The following is a 20,995-nucleotide window of genomic DNA, read 5'->3' on the forward strand; positions in this document are numbered from 1 at the left end:
ACTCACAAAAACAACCCAAAACAAATAATAACAACAATAAAAGCAAGGTAACAGTGACAGAGGACCTCACAACTAAGAGCTGATGACATTGGTCCCAGAGCAGAGATAACTGTCTCTATGCCCTCATACGGAAGGCCTCTCAAAGGTCTGTCAACCATACTAAGGATATATCTAACAGGGGGTATGGAAACCACAGCTGAAGTACCTTCTAAGACACAAAGTTGCTGAGATGCAGCCAGTCAATAGATTGACAATAGAGGAGGCTTAAGAGCATCTGCAGCCACCCAGCACCACACCCAGTGCTGCAGAGAATGAAGACACGTCGAGAAGCAGCCCAGAACTCTCAAGTTCACACTCAAAAAGAATAGGGTCCCAGCTTCCGCCAGTGTTAGAAACACATGGGGGAGTGGCTGCCTGTGGGTCACAGAGGTGGACAGAGCTCTCTCAAACCCCAGCTTTACCATGGGGAAGCTTAGTGATCTTAGACAAAGCATCTAGTCTTTCTGACTCTCAGATTCCTTATCTGTTAAAATAAAAATTTAAATTAAGTCACGGGATACATATTTCAGTGTCTGATATATCACAGATGCCCCAAATACGAATTCTCTTCTCCTTAATCCATACAAACCACTCGACCCAGGGGCCTATTGTTATTATCGTGGTTCTTCTCTCACTTGGTATCAAGGAGCCATCACAAAATTTCAGGACTGAGGCAGGTGGGGGTCAAGCCATGTATATCCTATTACAATTGGGGCTGCCAGATACAGCAAATGAAAACACGGGATGATCAGTTACATATGAATTTCACGTAAACAACAAATAAGGTTTTAATCTAACTATGACCCAAATATTACAGGGGAGATACTTAGACAAACATTATTTGTTATTTACCTGAAATTCACATGTAACTGACCTGTATTTTATCTACCCCACTCCCATCATTCTGAGGTTCCCTGCTCTGCAGAATCACCCAAGCCCAATCATTAGACCCATTTCCAGGTCCCTCCTCAGATCTACTGAATCAGAACCTCTGAGTGAACAGTAGGGTATCTGTGTGTTTACCAAGCACTCTGTGTGGTTCTTATGCGCCCTGATGTTTGGGAACCATGGTTCAACTTTGTGGATAGGGAATGAGACTTGCAAAGACAAGGATATTGTTCTAGAAGTCTCCCACTCTCTAGAAATTAATTTTAAAGAGTGAAGGTGGAGTTTCAGTTTCCCTCTGCTGAGAACTTTTGTAACGTGTGTTTTTAAAAAAGTTAACTTGGCAAAAATAAAATAAATAAAAGGAACCACAGGGAGGAGTCCATGTAAATTAAAAACTTCCTAAGCCATGTGACCTTTGGCCCTTCAAATTGATGTCTAGGTGCTTCCAGAACCAATATCCTTGGGTTTAGAAGTCTCCTTTACCCACAGTGTAGAAGGATGGTTCTCAAACACTGGGGCATAAGAATCACCCAGAATGCTTGGAAAACATGTAGATACACAGTATATACTGTATCTATATATACAGTATATACTGATTTGTACTGCTGTATAAATCAGTTTTTAAAAAATTAGGCAGCCAAGTCAACGGCTGGCAGGTTGTAGCTAAGTGCAACCCAGAACCACAGCAGCTCTGATCCTTGTGGAGGTCACCAGTCTAAAGCATGGCCACTGACCCTGGGTGGGATCCCACAGGTACTCCTCGACCCAATGACCCTATCACTAACAACCTTCAGACTCACATTTGTGCTGCAGGGAGGCCTGAAGCCTCAGTGAACATAATTATTACTGATGTGTGAACCTCAGTCATTAAGACAAATACTCTCCAATTTGGCCACTTACCAGAACTCTCTTACATCCAGCCCCTCTTGGGTTTACAAAACTTAACTGCCAAATGTAAAAGGAATAGCCTTCTTGGGAGAAATTTGTTACTTCTTGATTTGTCTAGCAGAATTGCCAAGAGACCAGTGCTCACAGCTTTTTGAATTTTGGGCTTTTAATCCTGTGTACCTCTTGATGCCAAAGTGCCCATAAATCTAGATGTGAAGTGAGGTACAAAGAGAGGAACAGAGTCCTTAAGGAACTGAAGATGGACTGCGTTCTTTTCACACCAGCAGCATCATTAATCTGGATAAAGTGGCTCACCTTTCTACCCTAACTCACCATCCTCAAAATATGAGACCAAACTCACCTAAAATAAACTCAGAACTGACTGCAAACTCTAATCCTATAGAGGACAGATAGCTCACATTGAAACATCCAGGTACAGATCACTGGGAAGTGATAAGCCCTGCGTGGGGCAGCAAGCCTCTGTCTCAAGGCAAAGTCCTCATGCTAGGATGCCCACCAGCATTGCCTTCTCTTACAATTTTTCAAAAGAAAACAGATATTATAAGTTTTATATGAAGTCACTTGATTTTTAAATCTTTCCGATGACTTTACAGAAACTGTTGACCTAAATAAAATGTTTTTCAAGGGCATAGTGTTTTCTATATAATTTAAGTAATAAAGTAAAAAATTAAAGCCTTTCTATTTGAGAGGCTGGGAATAGACTGACACTTGGGAGCTACCAGGAAACAGCTCATCAGTGAATAAATATAGATAGATAGGTAGTAGAAAAATGAGTACATACACTATGGAAAGTAGCTAATGTAACAGACACCCATGCACAACTCTGAGGTTACAGGGAAACAATTTTCATAACAACTAAAGGGGGTGATCTCAGAGGAGTAGCAGAGATTGTGACAACAGGGAACTAATAAAGCCGAAAGGTGGAAGTATTTTCAGGGACAAGATTGTCTAGCCTTGGAGACAGCTTGGAAAACAGTGGCAGTTCTCTCTGGAGACACCTCAGCGGGACCTACTGGAGGTCACATGTGAAGCCGTTTTAAATATTCTGAGACGTGTGGGACAGCGACTCCTCCAGTGTGTGCCTCTGTTTTCTTCCCGGAGCCCTTGACTCATGGTGAGGCTGTGCACTCAGCTCCCAGCCCCGAGAGCCGAGGAGTGAAGTGCGAGTGAGGATGAAACAACACAGAAACCCAGAAGAGCATATTGTTTAATTTTGTGTTGGGCTCACTGCTGGGCAGACACAGGCGCACATGTGGGAGTCTCTGCGCGTGCGCGGTAGAGACCCGGGAAGGAAAGCCCTCTAGATATGGAAAACCCGGCCAGGCTGCAGACAGATGCTCTGCCTAGTGAATGCAGGTCCTCGTGGGGGCAAACCCTTCCAAGGCAATTCCACTGGAATCCAGTTAGCAGCTGGCATCTCGGCTGTGACCACTGCCTCCTGGGGGCTCCCTCTCCCCCGATGCCCGCCCAGATCCAGGTCGCCCGCCTGCCCCTTACCGTCCGTCAAGGTCTGGAAGCACATCTTGCCGCTGAACTTCCCGTAGCCGGCCACGGTGCGGGCGCGCACCTGCACCACGTACACCATGCCGGGCCGCAGGCCGTCAATCCGCGCCGTGTTGGTCTGGCTCCTGGCCATGGAGGAGTTGAACTCATTGTGTTCCTGCGGGAGAGCAAGGGAAAGGGGCTGGCAGCCTGCTCCTGAGCAGTGGGCTCCTCGGTTCTGGGTCCTGCAGATCTGCTAGAAGTTGTCCCCAGCCCCAGGCCATCCCTCCAAACCCCACAGACTGGGCTGGACTTAAAGAATAATAAACTGACTCTGGACTGTGGGGAGGTGATGCTCTGAAGAGAGGTCTGAGTAAATGGCTGAGCTCTCAGGGCCTGGCAAGGGGAGAGTCATTTTCTACCCTTTCCTCTCCAGGGATTAGAGACAGAATAACAAAGCACATGCAGCTTTGCAAACCCCCTCTCACCCCTGACCTCAGTAGAAGCAAATGGCCGCGTTTGCACCTGCCTGCCTCTCTTTGCGTTGCTCCTGCTGAGCCCTGGTCTTTCTTCTCCTGGTCACTCCTCACTATGGCTGTTCTAGATCACTCCTTAAGAGACCTCAAGTCCTTAGACAAATGACTTTGTGTTCACTCTGCTAAAAAGCTTGAGGCCATGCGGGACTACCTCCCACACCTGTTTCTGCTTTCATCTTGGCATGTGTCTGTCTGGGTCCCCACTGTCCGAGTTCCTCTCCATCAGCATCTGGGGAGGCACACCCCTTCTCCCAGGAGAACATGGCCTCTGTCCTCACTCCTCCCACTATTTAGGGGGTCAGTCCCACTCTTCCGTGTGTCATGCTCTTCAGCACCTTCTGTCCGGCCCGCTACAGGCCCTGTCACCTGCACATACGTATCCTCTGGTGCTCACAGACCTGCTTGCGTCTTCCTTCCTTCTGACTCTCCCACCCATCACGAGCACCTTACTGTGTCCCTGCTTGTGCTCTCTTTGCTGCTCATCTTGTATAACATATGGTTTGGCCTGAACTTTTGTAGCTTCCTATCTTATCTGCCACTCTCTTCCTACCCAATCCAAAGTTCTTTTGTAAAAAAGATCTCTGACTCCCTAAAGTTATTATCAGATAGACAAAACTCCTAACTCTCAGTTCAGGGGCCTTTCGTAATGAAGTCAATTCCAATCTCTCACATCCCCCTGAACCGCCACCGTGCTGCCTCTCTGGGTACCATAGCCCTGGCCTCCAGACCTTTGCTTAGGTTGTTTTCCCAGTCTGAAATGCCTCTCTCCAGGGGCTCCTCTGCATTCTCCAGTTTCCTTCAGCCTACACCCCTCAAGATCTCGTCTTCTAGGAAAGCGCCCCTCACTGTTCCAGCCCAAGGACTCTCTTCCATGCTGCCCATCATCTTTCTACCTCACCCACATGCACCAGCCCATCTCTAATCATTTCCATGTGACCACTGTGGAGATGGTAGCTGTTCAGAGTCTAGGTCTGCCCCTGTTTTGCACTGTGAATCTTAGAAAAAAATGGAGATTTTAGGTCACCAGGAAGGAGGCCTCAAGTCTCACATGCAGATCTAGGGCACTGTGATGAGTTCTAGGCATAGCAGTTCAAGAGGCAGGGTGATAAATGAGGGGAAAGTTGTTGACCAGTGTGGTCTGTGAGCCACATCCTTAGTCAAAGGACAGAAGAAATGTTGGGAGTTGAACCGGGACAAAAGAATACAGTACAGTGAAAAGAAATTACCATCGTCTTAAAATATGCAGAAATCTACTGTGCAAGGGCAGAGATGACCTGATACGTGATCATTCATTCATTTGGCCAGACAACACACTACCATGTGATGTATGCTACCAAGGACTGTGGGTATCAAGCCATGGTCCCTGCCTTTGGGTACACAACATCTTGTGGGGTGGGGCTGAGAACTGCAGTGCTGAGTGAGTGACAGGGCAGAGGGCAGCTCAAGGGGTTATGAGGAAGCAGTAGAGGGCCCTCCCAGCCCAGACTGATAAGGTGGTTGGGAGGGACTCAGAGAAAGGGTGGCATGAGTGAGTCCCGAAAGATGAAAGAAATTAGCCCCATGGACGAATGAGGAGGGTAAGAACTGAATAGAATATCCTTTGAGAACAGAATAAAGCATGCAAAGGTGAGGCCGAAAGGAGATTAGGCACCTGCAAGTAACTGGGAATCTCTGGAGGGTAAGTGGCATGGGGGTGGTGACGAGTGACTTGGAAGTGGTTGTAAAGGACCCCAGGTGAGAGGCCAGAGCAAATAGACAGTTGAAAGTTACAAAGAGGCCCATGCTCACCCTAAGCAAAGTGATATATCCACTGGCCTCTGGGCGAGATGGCCTGGGAAGGGATCACCCATACATCATTTGATTTATTTAAAAAGCAGGTGGATTCCTAACCCCACTCCACCCCCAATAAGGAATTCAGCAAGAAGAAGGCTGTCCACTCTAGAAGGGGTGCCATCTTTCATCATTACTATCTTGACATACTGAAAACATGGTCTGAGACTACGAAAACAGGGTCCTTGCAAATTAGAACAAAATCCCATTGCTCCAAAATCTAGGCAGCTGCCTGAATTCTCTGGTTTTACTGTATCGGATGCAAGTGTGCACTGCTTGAAATATGTGAAACATCTCCTGGGCAGCTCTTTTCCTGAAAAATGTGTGCTGGTGTATTGGCATTTGGATGGCGAGAACCCATAATCACTTTATTGTCCACACATCCTTCAAGAAGTTCAGTGATTAAAATGAGTATCAGTCCTTGTTCTCTCAAAACCATTCATCAACCTCAGGCAGATAAGAGTGAAGAGCAGAGTTGCTTTTCCTTTTCTTCTCCTTCTTCTTTTTTTGGTTGTTTATGATTTTGTAAGTGTGAGTGGGACAGATGCTGCAGCTGTTGAGGGCAGAGACCACATCTTTCTCCATCCCTAACATGTAGCATGGGGCTTGCCTTGCCTGGGTGTCCAACACCTCAGTGCTAAATGAGTAAATAAACAGTACACTTTGGACCAGTAATTTGAATCCATGAATGGGGCACAAGATATTGCCAAGGTCTGAGTGAGTTCCTGTGAGAAAATGAAGGGTAGAAATAAATTTGAAGGGTAGAAATACCCAAGGCCTAAAGCAGTACGTCCTCACCTAGTTAATATGAAGGGCAAGTCCATGTCTAAACGCTTAATCATTAAGACAGCCAAGAGCAGCTGTAGACGTTCTCCCTTGGTTTGCCTATAAGCACTGACGTCAGGAGTGAAAAGTGCTACAAGACAGTAAACAAGAGAGAATGATGAATGGAAGCATATTAAAATGGGGAAGATGAGCATGGGAGCGGCCCTGGGAGTGTCATCAGCTTGATGGCATCTGAGCTCTCTATTAATGAGCTACTGGAGGAGACGAAAGCCTCATTGATTCCACTCACAGTACTGAAGTTGACAGGTGTCCCAAGCACAAACCAAGAGAGTGATGTGGAGTGGGAGACCCAGACTTGGAAAACTACAGCCTATGACCAACTACCTGTTTTTGCAAATAAAGTTTTAGTGGATCCCAGCCATGGCCATATTCTATTGTCATCTATTGCCCATGGCTGCTTCCTGCTATAAAGGCACAGTTGAGTAGTTGCATTAGAGAGTATACCTGTAAGCCTAAAATATGTACTACCTGGTCCTCACAGAAAAATGATACTGATTCCTAGTTTAGAAAAAGTGGCATGGGAAGGAGGAATGATGAGTTCTATTTCTTTGGACTGAATCCAGGACATCTACTGGGCTGAGTTCTGTTTGTGTTTGCATCTTCTAAAGACCAGAATTCCACAGCCTTGTGGAACAGGCAGGCAAACTTCTGGCTGTAAGTATTTGGATTGAAAATTAAGATACACTCTCTTATTTCTGAGGCCACACTAATTTTGAGCAGCATCAACTCAATTGCATCTAGTCCTTCATTGAGCTCAGAAATATACTGAAATATAATAAAAATATCTACAGTTCCAATTCTGTGGTTCCCTAGCTGTGGCCTGTGAGGTTAAGGGTAGATCATTTGGCCTTTCTGTGACTTAGTTCTATCATCCATAAATTGCTTATACTCAACTTTCAAGTATCTTTTATTTCTTTTGAGGATCAGAACTAATGTATCTGTGAATATCTGGCATATAACTGGCACTCAATATGTGATGACTTATTGTCATTGTGATTATTATTTCAAAATACCCTCACAAGATAATGTCCTTTCTTTGGAAATTAGAAATGGTCAAGGCAATGTAACGGATTTTTATATTTGAGCACTTCATAAGCAAGTGAGAATTCTATCATAATATATTAAATGGTAACCAACGCTTAGGCAAAGAATCTTCTCTGTTCTGAAAGAAAGCATTCTATCCTCTGGGACAATGATCTGCCTCACTGAAGTGTGGAAGCCCCCTCTGGCATTGAACTGCTGTGCATGTGTTCTGTTAATAATTAGCATAAATTATTGAGAAGTAGGGACAGGATCTATAATGGGAGAATAAGCCTCCTTCACAGCATCAGAAGTCGAAGTTAATTGCAGTTTGTTTGGTGAGGAGGCTTGCATAGACAGGGAAAGTCTGTGGAGGAGTTGGGCGTGGGTTGGGGAATGAGGAGCGGGGGGACAGAGGCCTGAGCCTCATGGTTTCGGTTCTGAGGCTTTCGCCCCCTCCCTTGGTGACTGCCCTTGGCACAGCAGGAGAGGAGGAGGGCAGGTGGTTTCCCATACATCTCACCCCTTCCCAGCACCGCCACAGGCTACAGGACAAAGAACCCAGGCCAGAGACTCCCTTCCTAGCTGTGTGATCTGAGCAAGTTGGGCTTGTTTTTTTAAACTTCTTTATGTATTTGTTTCTTTACCCCAAACAATGTTATTAATATTTACCATATTGGGCTGTGAGGGGGAGAGATTATGTTTAAAAAGCCTCTGGCACCCAACAGGGGCACACAAAGGAGAAATTATGATTTATTTGAGATGAGCTACAAGGCTCAAGTTCATGTGTGTATGGGAAGGGGACTGGGTGTGACCTTACTGGTGGCTGACTCTGCATCACACCATATATGGTCAAGCATGATATTCTATTGAAGAAGGTCAACAGAACTAGGTATAGGTCAACTTGAACTTGGTCCAGGTCAACTTTGGTGATGAAATGAGATCATGAAATCAATAGGTCCAGATTGGTCCAAAACATTTTTGGATTTGTCCAACATTTACTTCATTAAATGATTTAAAAAAAATAGCAAATAAGGACCCTCAGTGCAAAGCTGAATGAAAATAATGGTGGCTTATGAATCCAGATCATGTGAATTACTCCCAGTGCCCTGAATTGTCAGAATCAACCGTCTGTGAAACTCAGAATCTTCTAAATGAGTAAAAATTTGCCTAACCGTCACCTTGCTTGCAAATTCGGCTGTAACAGCTGAAGGGCACACTTTCTTGCAGGCTAGACTGGTGATCCATCTGGGCTTCTGCTTTCAGGGAAGTAAACTGGTGAATTTTACAAATATGAAAACTGACCTAGAGTAAGTGGTTCAGTAACGGGACCACATCTGTGTGGTTGTCAGTTACGGACAGCTCTGGAAATGAAGGCTCCCTTCCCAATGCAGTCATGCTCCATTTCAACACTGCCTCCATGCTGGAGTCTGCAGGTCTTCATCCTAGAACCTCTTCTTATCTCCAATGACCCACTGGACAGTCTCACCTGGGCTCAGGACTTCTACACACTGACAACTTCCAAGTGGTCCTCTCCAGCCCAGTCCACGCCCCTGAACTCCAAATGTGCATATCTAGCTGCCTGCTGCTCATCCCCACTTGGCTATCTCAGAGGCATTTTAGACACGAAGCTGAGTTGGTCCCTTCCCTCAGCCCAGACATGCTCCAGCCACAAGTGACCCCTTTCTCATTCATCTTAGTGACTCAGGCCCAAACACTCCCAGTTGAAAATCCAACCTTTTGGAAATCCTGTTGGCTTTGGCTTTGGCCCCCATCCTTGTCTTAGATTATTATAATCAAGCAGGTCTATTTTCAGTGGAAAAGTTTGAATGGTCCTTTTAAAGTACAAGTCAGATTTTGTTTCTCTTCTGCTCCAAACCTGCTATGGATCCCAATCTCATTTGTGGGAATGCTCAGGTTCTTATAGCCCAACATGAGCTCCTGCTCTGATTACCTCTCCCCTAACTATTGTTTTCCTGTGCTCTTATGAGTCCAGTCATGCTGGTCTCCTTCCTGCTCCTTGAACCAGCAACATTATCTGGCTGCAGGGCCTTTATATAGGCTCTCTATCTCCCACATGCCTGCTATACAACACCCTTTCCTCCTTTGGGTCTTTACTTAGAACTTACCTTCTCCAAAAGCCCCACTTTTAACATTCTATTTATTTTTGCAACTACTCCTCCCCCAAACCTGACCATTCTGTTCCCATTTACCCTGATCTACTTCCCCCACTTTAAAGTCCTCATTTTCTAACATACTGTATGATACCCTTATTAATTATGCTCATTATTCATTTTCTGTCTACTTGCATTAGAAAGTAAGCTTCTTGAGGGCAGGAATCCTTGTTTGATCTCTAGTATATCCTAGAAGAGTACTTGTCAAATAGCAGGCACTCCAAAAAAAAAATACTTGCCAAACAAATATAAATGAATAAATGGTGTTTGCACAAATACTGTGTTGGGTCAGTATATAAGAAATACTGTATTTTCCTGGGATGTTGCAAGTGTTATAGTTCACCATGGTGGAAGGAAAGACCTGCTTCCCCCACAGACAGGTCAGGGGTCAATACCACAGGGCACCGTTTCCTTTTTCTTGGCAGAACATGCCCTGTTGTAGTCCCCAGCAAGACGTGTGAGAGAACAGTCAAAGAAGATAATGTACAAACTTCTATTTCTATTAATTTCTACCTCTCATTTTTTCATTTCCAGTTAGATATTTCAAACTATACATACATTAGTAAATACATGCATATGATTTATAGATAAAAGATCTTATATTTGAGGTACATGATCAAAAACTTTGAAAAACACGAATTTACAAAATCACAAAATCTTCAGAAAATTCAGGGGACACTGGTGGGTTTGTAGCACAGCAAACACATGTAGCAAGTGCGTGACTGGGAGAATGGAATTGGTCTTCCCCATCCACGACAGCCCAGTGAGTGGCCCAGACAGCGGGGTGGGGTGTTGGGAGGTTCTCTCTTGAGTTGGTGCAGAAAGTGCCTGGGTGCTGGAGGCCTTTGCTGAGGCAGAGCTGGGGAGTGCTCTCAGGGAGCCTCTGGCCTCTGTCACCAGATTCCTCCCCCCATCAGGACTCCCTCCAGCCTGTATCCCTGGGCCCTCAGCTGGCTACCACCCACACAACAGTGGCTGGCCCTGAATCTTGCAAGCCTGCAGGCAGGACTGGCTTACCTTCTCATAGTACCGGATCTCATAGTCCAGGATGATGCCGTTGGGTTGCTCCGGCTGTGGCCATGACAAGGTGATGCTCCTCATGGTAGCACTGACCTGGTGCATGATGGGAACAGTGGAAGGGGCTGCAGAGAGAGGAGGAGATGGGGCAGATGAAAAGACCCCTGATGATATGAGAAAGGTTGTCTTTCAGAGATAAATAGGCAGAGAAATGTTAGTGGGTTGGAACTCTGCCTTTTCTTTCTCATCAGCTCAGCTGGATCTACAGAATTTCCTGTAGGTTTTGCAGAATGAATTGAGTTTGGGTACCAAAGGAGAGAAAAGGTGACAACTAAAGACAGGAAAACATGTATGAGGGCAGTCTCTGGAGTGAACAAGCAGAAGAAAGGTTTAACCAAAACAAGAGATGGCTGGAAAAACCACAGGAGAACAGTATGAACTGACAAAGCCAGAGTTAGGCATGAAGGGCGTGACCAGAAGGAAAAATCTATGCTTCAGGTAGTGGATCACGAGGAGTGATGGACTGTTTTTGAGCAGATGGTGTTGAAGGAAGTCTTGCAGTAATGGGGTGAGCCATCACAGAGAAGAGAATGTGGAGGCAAAGTCTGTTAGCAAAAGAGTCAAGCTGGTCAGTGCTGAATTGCTGTGCAGTGGAAAACAGCATTCTAGCAAACATCTTCTGAGACTGCATGGGAGATTTTGCTGTGTTTCAAAAGGAAGAGAGGCGGCATCTCTCCAAAAGATATGAATACAGGCCAGCAACAGAGTTCCTTTTGACTTCTGTCAGAGTTTTCCAAATGAGGGCATTTGCTATTGAGTGCTCACAAATATAAATGAAGAAATGATACACAAACCAAACATTTGGAAACAGAATAATAATTTCAAAATCTGTGAAGTGCTTCCGAAATCTCTGTTTAAAAAGAATATTATTTATTTCCCAATTCAACATTTTTCACACAGTGTAAGTAAAATGAAAACAGTCTGGAAATAATAAATGAGGGCTGTCTGTCTAGGAAAGAAGCGGGTAATGGATGAGGCTGCAGTCTGCGCTCTGTTCAGGGGCTGTTCCGTTTAGTCCTGGCACTTCTGCAGTGATGAAGGTCGCTTCCTCACACGAACTCCACTTTACAAGGTTTTCTCTGGGGACTTTGGCTGAGTGGCATTTACTGTCCCGGATTTAAGTTAACAGATTCCCCTCTAGGACCTGAAATTACAGAGCACAGCTGCTGGGTCACAGGGCTCCCCCATTCTCCGTTTCTCCATGATCCTAAGACTCTCAGCAGACACCTACTGCATGAGGCCCGTGGGTGGGGTGGAGAAGCAGGGAAGATGCAGGGAAGATATTAGAAAGATGCTCATAGTCTGGGGGAGCCATAAAGAGAGCACAGAGTGAGAGGTGCTGTGATGAGCCCTTAGAATCACAGTGTTCATCTGGGACTTTGCCCACATCCCATTAGAGACCTTGTGATGTCTGTGAAAATGCACCCCTCAGAGCGCCTACTCCTGGGAGCATAACTGACTAATGGCCCCAGCTGCAGCATTCTGAGATATATCACTGCATCCATGTGGAGCTGTTTCCCACACGCTGCTCCCACCCAATGACTGAAAGTGATGGGGATGCTATGACAGGTCCATTCTTAACTCTTCTGATGGGTAACTTATGCTCAAACACGCCCCAGTGGACTTCCCAACACTTCCCTGCAACTCATGTCTGTCTAAGGCTCTTCCCACTCAATCCTTCTTCCTTCCCTCTCTCCTTTAGAGGGACCAGATCTTCACTGTGGTCTGATAGCTCTCCCAGCCTCCTCTGGCCTCCACGCCGCTTCCCCAATAAACCTTCGGTATATCTGGTTTCATCGGGGCATCTGTGAATGGAGGACCTGAATTGACGCAGTTCTGAATCCCCCTATCAATTATTCTCTGCCAGCCTTGCTGCATCCCTGGGAACAGGAGGCTCACTGACAACAGGAGTTGCTGCTCCAGGCCTGGGTATCTCTCACCAATGTGCATGTCTTCCTTATCCTTATCTGAAATATGTCTTGGAGCTTCCCACTGGTCTTGGTTCTGCCAACTGAATACAGAGTGTTCTCTCTTTCACAGAATGGCTTGTCAAATAGCTAAAGAAACTAGTTGGGTCTCCCCTGAGTTTTTCCTGCTGAAAAGAATGGCCAGATCCTATGGAAATTTCTCCCATGATATGCTGCCACCTGAGGTGGCTCTCTTCCAAATGAGGCTTGTTATCTAAATCTCTTTAGGCATAAGGCCCTGAGGTGAATCCAATTCTCTCACTGCTGTTCGAACAGCAAAGATTAGAGTAAAACTAATACCTACCATGACCCGTGTACTATGCATCTATTCATATGACCATAAGCCTTTGCTTCAAAAACACATACCTGCGATTTGATTTTGAAACCACTGTCAATATAACCTTTAGGTTTTCCCATGGTATGCTCCTCATCTTTTGTCTATAGAGTTGGCTTTTCGCTTGGACTACAGGGATTTACATGTACCTTCACGGTGTTGAATTTGGCCTATTTGTCAAGTAAGTGGAAATAATTTTTGATCCTGCCTCAACTATCACATGCATTTTCTCTTCCTCCCAACTTAGGATCATGGCCCAGATCCACTTAATTAACTATTTAAACAAGTATCTACTGAGCATCTGTCATGTGCCAGTAATCATTCTAGGTTCTAGAGAGTCCATGGTGAACAATTTAACATTTCCTGTCTTCACAGAGCTTATTTTCTAGTGGAGGGATTCAGAGACTAGACATAATAAATATACAAATTACAAGGTATGTTAAAAATATCAAGTACAGTGGGGGAAAATGGAGCAGAGGAGAAGGGATACAGAATGCTATAATGTAGGAGGCCAGCTGGGGAGAGGCTGCAATTCTGAATCAGGTGGTCAGTCAGGCCCTGCCTGAGGAGCAGGTGTAGGAGCAAGGGATGGAGGAGGGAAGAGAGGGAGGCAGGTGGATACTTGGGAGGAGAGCCCACGAGAGGGAAATGTTAGGGCAATGTTGTGATCTGGGAGCAGCCAGGCAACAGTAAAGAGCCAGTGGGACTGGTGCAGAGACGAGGCCACAGATGGTAGGGCCGCAGGGACACTGAACGAGGACCTTGGCTTCTACTGAGCGAGATGGGGACTCACGAGAAGGTCTTCAAACAGGGAAGTGGCATCATGTTTCATGTATCACCCTCTGTTGTGTTGCAAATGGAGCGCAGAGGCTGTGGGAAAGCTGAAAGAACTACCCTAACACAACTGCAATAGTCCAGCTAGAAGATCATGGTGATCTGGACCAGGCTCGGGGTGGTGGAGGCAGTGAGAATGGGGATGGTCAGATTCTGAATATACTTAAGACTATCTCAGTGGATGTGGGATGTGGAAGAAATGGAAGAGTCATCATGACTCCAGGGTTTCTGGTTTGAGCAGCTGGGAAGTTTTTGGGTAGGGGCATAAGGGAGATTAGGGAAGACACTGGTATAGGCAGTCTGGAAGGAAAGACCAGGTGCTCTACTTGGGACCTGCTTGCTTTGAGACATCTAGGGTGTACCAGACTAGTAGATGGCTGAGGACAGATGCATGTAGAAGAGGTCTGGGCTAAAGATATAAATTTGAAGTCACCAGTAGGTCATATCAAAAGTACTGGAAATGACAGAAATGACCAAGAGAAGGAACAGAAGAGGTTATATAGTCTAAGATTCAGGAGATGAGGGAAAGCTGCCAAGGGACCTGAAGAGAAACACCAGTGTTCTGGAAGGAGAACCAGAGAGTGTGATCGCCCAGAAGCCAAGCAGCAGTGTTCCTAGGAGGACAGGATGTGTGAGGTGCCGCTGTTGAGTTACTAAAGTAAAATTAGGCACCGAGTATGGATTTGGCACAGGCTGGATTGTTAATGGTGGGGGGCGGGTGGGGGTGGGGGTTTACTGTCTCTCCAACACCTGTGTTCACTGTGTGCAGAGCCCCAGGAGAGGATGAAGCTGCTTCAGGGAGAGTGAGGCTGTGTTCTGGAGTTTGTAGAGATGGTCTGAGATCCTGCTGGGTCCACCAGGATGGGTGGGAATGGCCTCTTTGAATCTTCTCCCCACCATCCCAACCCCTGCCCCCACCCACCACACTGAAGGGGCTACTCTTTCAGTCCTCTGTGGAAACAGGCTCATTTGACATGATGTTACTCATATCAGGGCCACCTAGCTTTTCAGGATCCTTCTGCCTCAAAGCTGAAGCATTATGTATTAAAAATTGGAAAGATTAATCCCAATGACCAGAGGATTTTGATGGGCTTGGTTCTTTTCTTTGCCTCGAATCCCTGGAAAGCCATCATTCAAAACTTAGCATATTTGCCACCCAAGGTGCCAGGCCCCTGCTCTAACCACTCAGGACAGAAGGACAAGTCAAGTCACAGTCCTGCTTGAAGGTCCCGGTTGGGGTTAAATGACAAAGAGACCCTCATAGGGTGGGTTGATCCAGAATCAAAGGATTCAAATCCACAGACAGGAATGCCCCTGTTACATAGGTGGCAAGGGCCTCCTGGTAGCCCATCTGCAGCACACAGACCCAGGAGAAACTGCCAGAGGGTGACAGCCATCACGGCCAGCATTTCTCAGGTTTATGGTGATGACGCTGTGGTCACAGACCCCATGGCAGGCTGCTTATCCTCATATAAGTCATTCTAAGTGTCCTACCTTTTAATTGAGATGGGATTTTGCATAGGGGAGAAAGTGAGAAAGTATTACTCCACTTCCCTGAAGATCAGGGGCAGTGTACATTTGGTACTCTGTCATCAGTCATTACCTACGGTGACAACTTCTTTTTCCTTCAAGTGCAAATGCCACCTCTAAATCCAATGTTTCACATGCAAGAAAATCTTCAGACCAAACAAAACTAAAAAGTGCTCAGGTATTCATTAAAATACCAACTGCTTTTAGCAAAACTAAATCAGAGTAAGATAGGAGGGAAAATTAATTCAAAGAAGCAGTTCCTGGAACTCCAAATACAGTGGTTTGAACAGTATACCCTGGCCAGCTGTCTTTTCTCATAAACCTGCATCCTCAGATGAAGGGCTAGTTTCACTGAACCCTTGAAAGAATTTCTTCTTTGCAAGCACACAGATCACTTTTGACTAAACTAAACATTCTACAGAGAGAAAGAAATGAACATTATTAAAATTTAGCAAGTAAGCAAATATAGACCTTTCTTTAGAAAAAGCAAGGACAAAGAATTAATTTAGGGGCTATTTGGAAAGAAGGTACTGATCAAGAAAGATGTATTTGCAGACACAGAAACCAGATTGGTGGTTGGCAAGGGAGAAGAGTGCTGGGCAGGGATGGACCAGGAGTTCAGGATTAGTAGCTGTGAATGATTATATATAGGATGGATAAACAACAAGGTCCTACTGTATAGCACAAGAAATTATATTCAATATTTTGTGATAAATCATTATAAAATATATATATATATATATATATATATATACACGTGAAAGCAAAAGTCACACAGTCGTGTCCAGCTCTTTGCAACCCCACGGACTATACAGTCCATGTAATTCTCTAGGCCAGAATACTGGAGTGGATAGCTTTTATTCTTCTCCAGGGGATCTTCCCAACCCACGAATTGAACCCAGGTCTTCCGCATTGCAGGTGGATTCTTTACCATCTGAGCCACAAGGGAAGCCCAAGAATACTGGAGTGGGTAGCCTATCCCTTCTCCAGCAGATCTTCCTGACACAGGAATTGAACCAGGGTCTCCTGCATTGCAGGCAGATTCTTTACCAAGTGAGCTATCAGGGAAGCCATGCTGAGTCATTTTGCTGTACAGCAGAAATTAACACAACACTGTAGATCAACTATACTTCAATACAATTTAAAAAAAAAAAAAAAGAAAGATATGTTCAGCCTAAAGAGCCAGTGCTCAAAAAATCCAAACATACTCAAAATTGCCCTGAACTTCTTCTCAGTAAAATAAAGAGGCCAACCCAATAGGAAGCCAGGATCCAAAGAGGAGAGTGGAGAAGCAATGACAAGTGTTCTGTCAGGCACTGAGGAAAATCTGTGTGAAGGTTCAAACAGAATCAGAACCAGGAGTGTCTGAAAGAGTGTCTAGAGCCAATAATAAAAAGCCCTTTAACTGTGTCAGAAGCAGAAAGAGACTTAAACGTCATTGGTCCAGGGGCTCGGGGATGGAGAACATGCAAAGGCAGGTGGGCTGAGTCCTTTGTCTCTGTTGTTGTGAAGGCAGACCTTAGGGAGACCTTCCTCCCAAACTTCTTTTGAAGCAGACAGATCTAAGCTGGTATATCACATTCAGCAGCAAGTTTGCACAGAATGTTCCTGCCTGAACTGACAAATGAGATGTGGATAAATTGCAGGGATGTAATGGTCCCAGTTGCAAGTTATGAAAGAACTCACAGGTGACGTGGGACAAGTGTCAGCCCAATCTGGTCATAGGTCACTGCCGGTGGCATCATGGATGGGGCCAGGTAGACCACCTACTAGCCCTCCATTTGTAAGGAAGGGCTCCAATGGAGATTGGAGGGCCTGCAGCCCTCTGAGACTCCAGCTGTGTCTTCGGAGGGTGGCGTGATTCTGTCTGGAATTAATAACCCCAAATCTGGACCATGGAGTCTTACTGTGGAACCTGATTTCCTATCTTGGGTTCTCCTGGACCAAACATTTTATGTTTAAAATATTCCTTGCTTGACCTTTTAATCAAGTTACAGACTCCAGTCATGTTCAAAGTTTTCTCTTACTCCTTATTTTCTCTATTTAATAGGGGCAGTTTTCTCCCAATGATTAGGCATCTCAGATTCCAAATGCTAGAACAGATTGATATTTTTTTCCCTAGGACAATTACTAAATTCTAAAGCATTATCTTTCCTTATTAAAAATTACTTCCTAATGTCTTCATTGACTTTTACGTTCAAAGAATTCTTTCAACATTTATCACCATAATCCACTTGGGGATATAATAAATGATGTTAAAATATTTTATTTAAGATAACCAAAGTATTTATCAGTAGTTTTGAAGAAAAATAATAGCAAAACATGCATGCATTTAAAATTAAGCTGATCTATTATATCAACCCTGAATGTTCACTGGAAGGACTCATGCTGAAGCTGAAGCTCTAATACTTTGGCCACCTGCTGCAAAGAACCAACTCACTGGAAAAGACCCTGTTGCTGGGAGAGATAGGGGGCAGGAGGAGAAGGGGGTGACAGAGGATGAGATGGTTGGATGGCACCATCAACTCAATGGGCATGAGTTTGAGCAAACTCTAGGACAGTGAAGGACAGGGAAGGCTGGCATGCTGCTGTCCATGGGGTCACAAAGAGTCAGACATGACTTAGTAACTGAACAACAACAATAATTGGAGTGAGATGTTTGAAGAGGTTATGAAAATATGGAACTTGAATTGTCAGAGTTCAGGAAATCTCTTCTAAAGGGGAAAACAGTGTTTCTTCTGCAGGTAGAAAGCATGCCAGGGGCAGCCTTGCTGTGAGGCCCTAGAGGGTCACTGCTGAGTCCCCTCTGCTTGGCCTCAGGTAACAAATTTAGCAAATGTCCTGGAAGACACATGGCCTCTCCAGTTAGGGGTTCTCCTGTCTGAACTTCTCAAGGAGGCCCATGGATAGGAGCGTCCATTGCCTCCCTCACAAAAACTCATGCTGGGCTGGCTGGTGCAGCTTTCCTCAGTCTTCCCATGAAGAAATGCTTGCACAGTGGGGGGCGGTCCTCAGAGTGACCCCTCAGAGTGATACAGCTGCCTCAGCCTGAACAGTGTCCATCTGAGATTTATCACCACTTCCATCATCCTGGGCATTGCTGTTTCTGGGACAGACATCCATCACTTGATGAACATTTGGGTTGTTTCCACATTTTGACTGTTGTGAATAATGTTGCTAAGAACATTCATGTGTAAGTTTCTGTGTGGACCTATATTTGCATTTCTCTTGGGTACATGCCAAGGAGTGGAACTGCTGGATCACATGGTAATGCTAACCTCTCTTATTCTTTCTAGAGTAGCATTTCCCAGCTAAATCATCCCTACATTAGTCACCTGCAATCTATACCATAGAACCCAGCTGTGAGGAAAACAAAGAGGGTGGTAAGGAATGGTAAGGAGCCAAAGTCCCAGCCCAGAGCAGCAGGAGTTAACAAAAATGCAGATGGATCATGCTCAGGGCTCTAGAAATGCTACTGAGAGAGGGGGGCCCCTATTCTGGCTTTGCCATCTGCTTGCTGTGTGGTCATGGGTTAAGGTTACTTAACTTCTTTGGACCTTAAATTCTTCAACTATAAAATAGGAATATTAGCCCTGATATTATGAGGTTTTCAAATATCCTGAGGATGTGCCCTGTGTGGTCCATTGTTTCTTCCAACTTGATCCAGTCTGCCAACACTGGGGACTTGGCAACGAGCCCAAAGTCTCCTTCTGGGTCCACCACTGTTCACAGATGCAAATCAATCCCTGGGCATAGGTCCTCAAGGTAAATGTGAAAAGCACAACTCTGTGACAGGTCTTGGGTATTTGTATGATAAATATCTTTGAGGGGATAAATAAACATGTCAACCCAGTCAGAGTGGAGCGATGAATAAGAATGGGCTTAGAGAACAGGAAGGCTAACAGCAGGGTTCCCCGGAGGTTGGTGTGACAAATGCTCCGGAAGAAAGATGGTTTCCTGTAACATCTCGAGATGACCTGCAGTTTTGCTGGGAAGTAATCTAGGAAATAAACGATGGGGTGCCTTGTCCTTGAGGACAAGGAGAGCTTGTGACTGTGGGGAGGGAATGAGGCAGGACCCAATCATCCGGTGGTGTGAGTCAGGCCCAGGAGTCATGGAGGGTCCCTTGGCTCTGTGCCCACATTTCTTCTGGTCTGGTCACCCACATTGACTGACACGTAACACCCTGTCCCTGATCCTTGTCTCCCTCTGGGCCTCTTCATATTATAGTACAGCCAGATTAACCATCCCAAAGCTCATTTTACCTACTTCCTCTGATGTTCCAAAACATTCACTGGATCCCCACTGGAAAGAGATCTCTAACATTTCACAATGTGGCAGCCTCTGGCCAGTCCAGGCTGCCTCCCACCCTTGGAGGATGCGCTGCTCTCATCATCTCACTGCTCTACTCACTGATCCCAGCAGAACTCAGCTTTGGGGATCTCTGCCTGGAGAACCACCCCCTCTGCCCACCTCTCTTCATAACCCCACCAAGGCCCAGATCACTGCCCTGATTTAGCTGTGTCAGACCACGCCTAGCAGAGTGTTCCTTCCTCCCAACTCAGTCCTTATTTTCAATAAAGCTCATTGGACTGTAATTACCACCTTGGGACACAATGCACTGGGACCTAACTTCCAGGTGATCAGCTCTGCTCTCCATCACTGGAGTAAATTCTTTAGGGTAGAGGGTAAATTCTTTACCCTCTTCCCACTGTGTTAGCACATAACAGATGCTCAGGAAAAGTTTGCCTTTACTGGAATGATCAGGGGCTCTTCTCCAAAGGCACTAGAAGTGAAAGGGGTCAAAATCCCAGGTTTAAAGGCTAAACTTGGAGAATGACCTACAAAGGAGAAAGATGTGGGGTGGGAAGGCAGAATTGTGATTCTGCAGCCTGTACCTGGGAAGGAATATGGAGTGAGTCTGAGTATAAAGGTCTCAGGGGAATGGGGACAGGAGTGCTTCTAGATCACGGAGGCAGAAACTGGGGAGGCTGGGACCATTCCCATCTCACTGGAATGTTTCAGCTGAAATGTTAGCCTAACATGAATGGTTTTCTAACTTCTTTTCTTTTTAAACTGTGGAATTCTTTCTCCCAAGAAAAGATTCCCTGAAGCATAAAATGTGAAACAGAACCATGCAGTGCTGCTCTGGGTGATTCAAAAACAGGGGTCCCAGAACCTTGAGGCCAGTTCACTTTCTATCTCCTCAGCCCAGACTCTAAAGTGTTTGTGGAAGGAACCAAAACTGCTGGGCAGCCCCCATCAGTCCCCTTGAGACCTCAGATTAACTTTTGTGAGTTCCTAAAAGGCACTAGTGATGAGGTTGAACCTAAGGAGTTGGAGGTGGTTGGTTATCTTTTTCTTTACATGAAACACACCCTTAGAAAAAACCCCAAATCTATAAATGTCAGCTAAAGACATCAGACCCAATAGTACTGATGACAAAGAATAATTTGCATACGGAAGAATTGTGCAAGTGATGAACTGTGTGCAGAGGAATCTGTTTCTTCTGACATCCCTATTCTAGGA

At 45.4% G+C, this 20,995-nt stretch overlaps 1 protein-coding gene across 1 annotated transcript in view; it reads right to left on the reverse strand.

Annotated features, from left to right (window-relative positions):
• The window catches only part of EPHB1 (EPH receptor B1), a 318,420-nt gene that overhangs the window by 92,613 nt on the left and 204,812 nt on the right, over nucleotides 1–20,995 (reverse strand). The window contains exons 5-6 of the mRNA XM_065942387.1: nucleotides 10,742–10,866; nucleotides 3,334–3,496 (exon numbers count right to left, since the gene is read on the reverse strand). Coding sequence (XP_065798459.1) covers nucleotides 3,334–3,496; nucleotides 10,742–10,866 — 288 coding nt within the window. The remainder of the gene's footprint in view (nucleotides 1–3,333; nucleotides 3,497–10,741; nucleotides 10,867–20,995) is intronic.

Source organism: Muntiacus reevesi, chromosome 8, assembly GCF_963930625.1.
Source record: "Muntiacus reevesi chromosome 8, mMunRee1.1, whole genome shotgun sequence".
Lineage (NCBI taxonomy): Eukaryota > Metazoa > Chordata > Mammalia > Artiodactyla > Cervidae > Muntiacus > Muntiacus reevesi.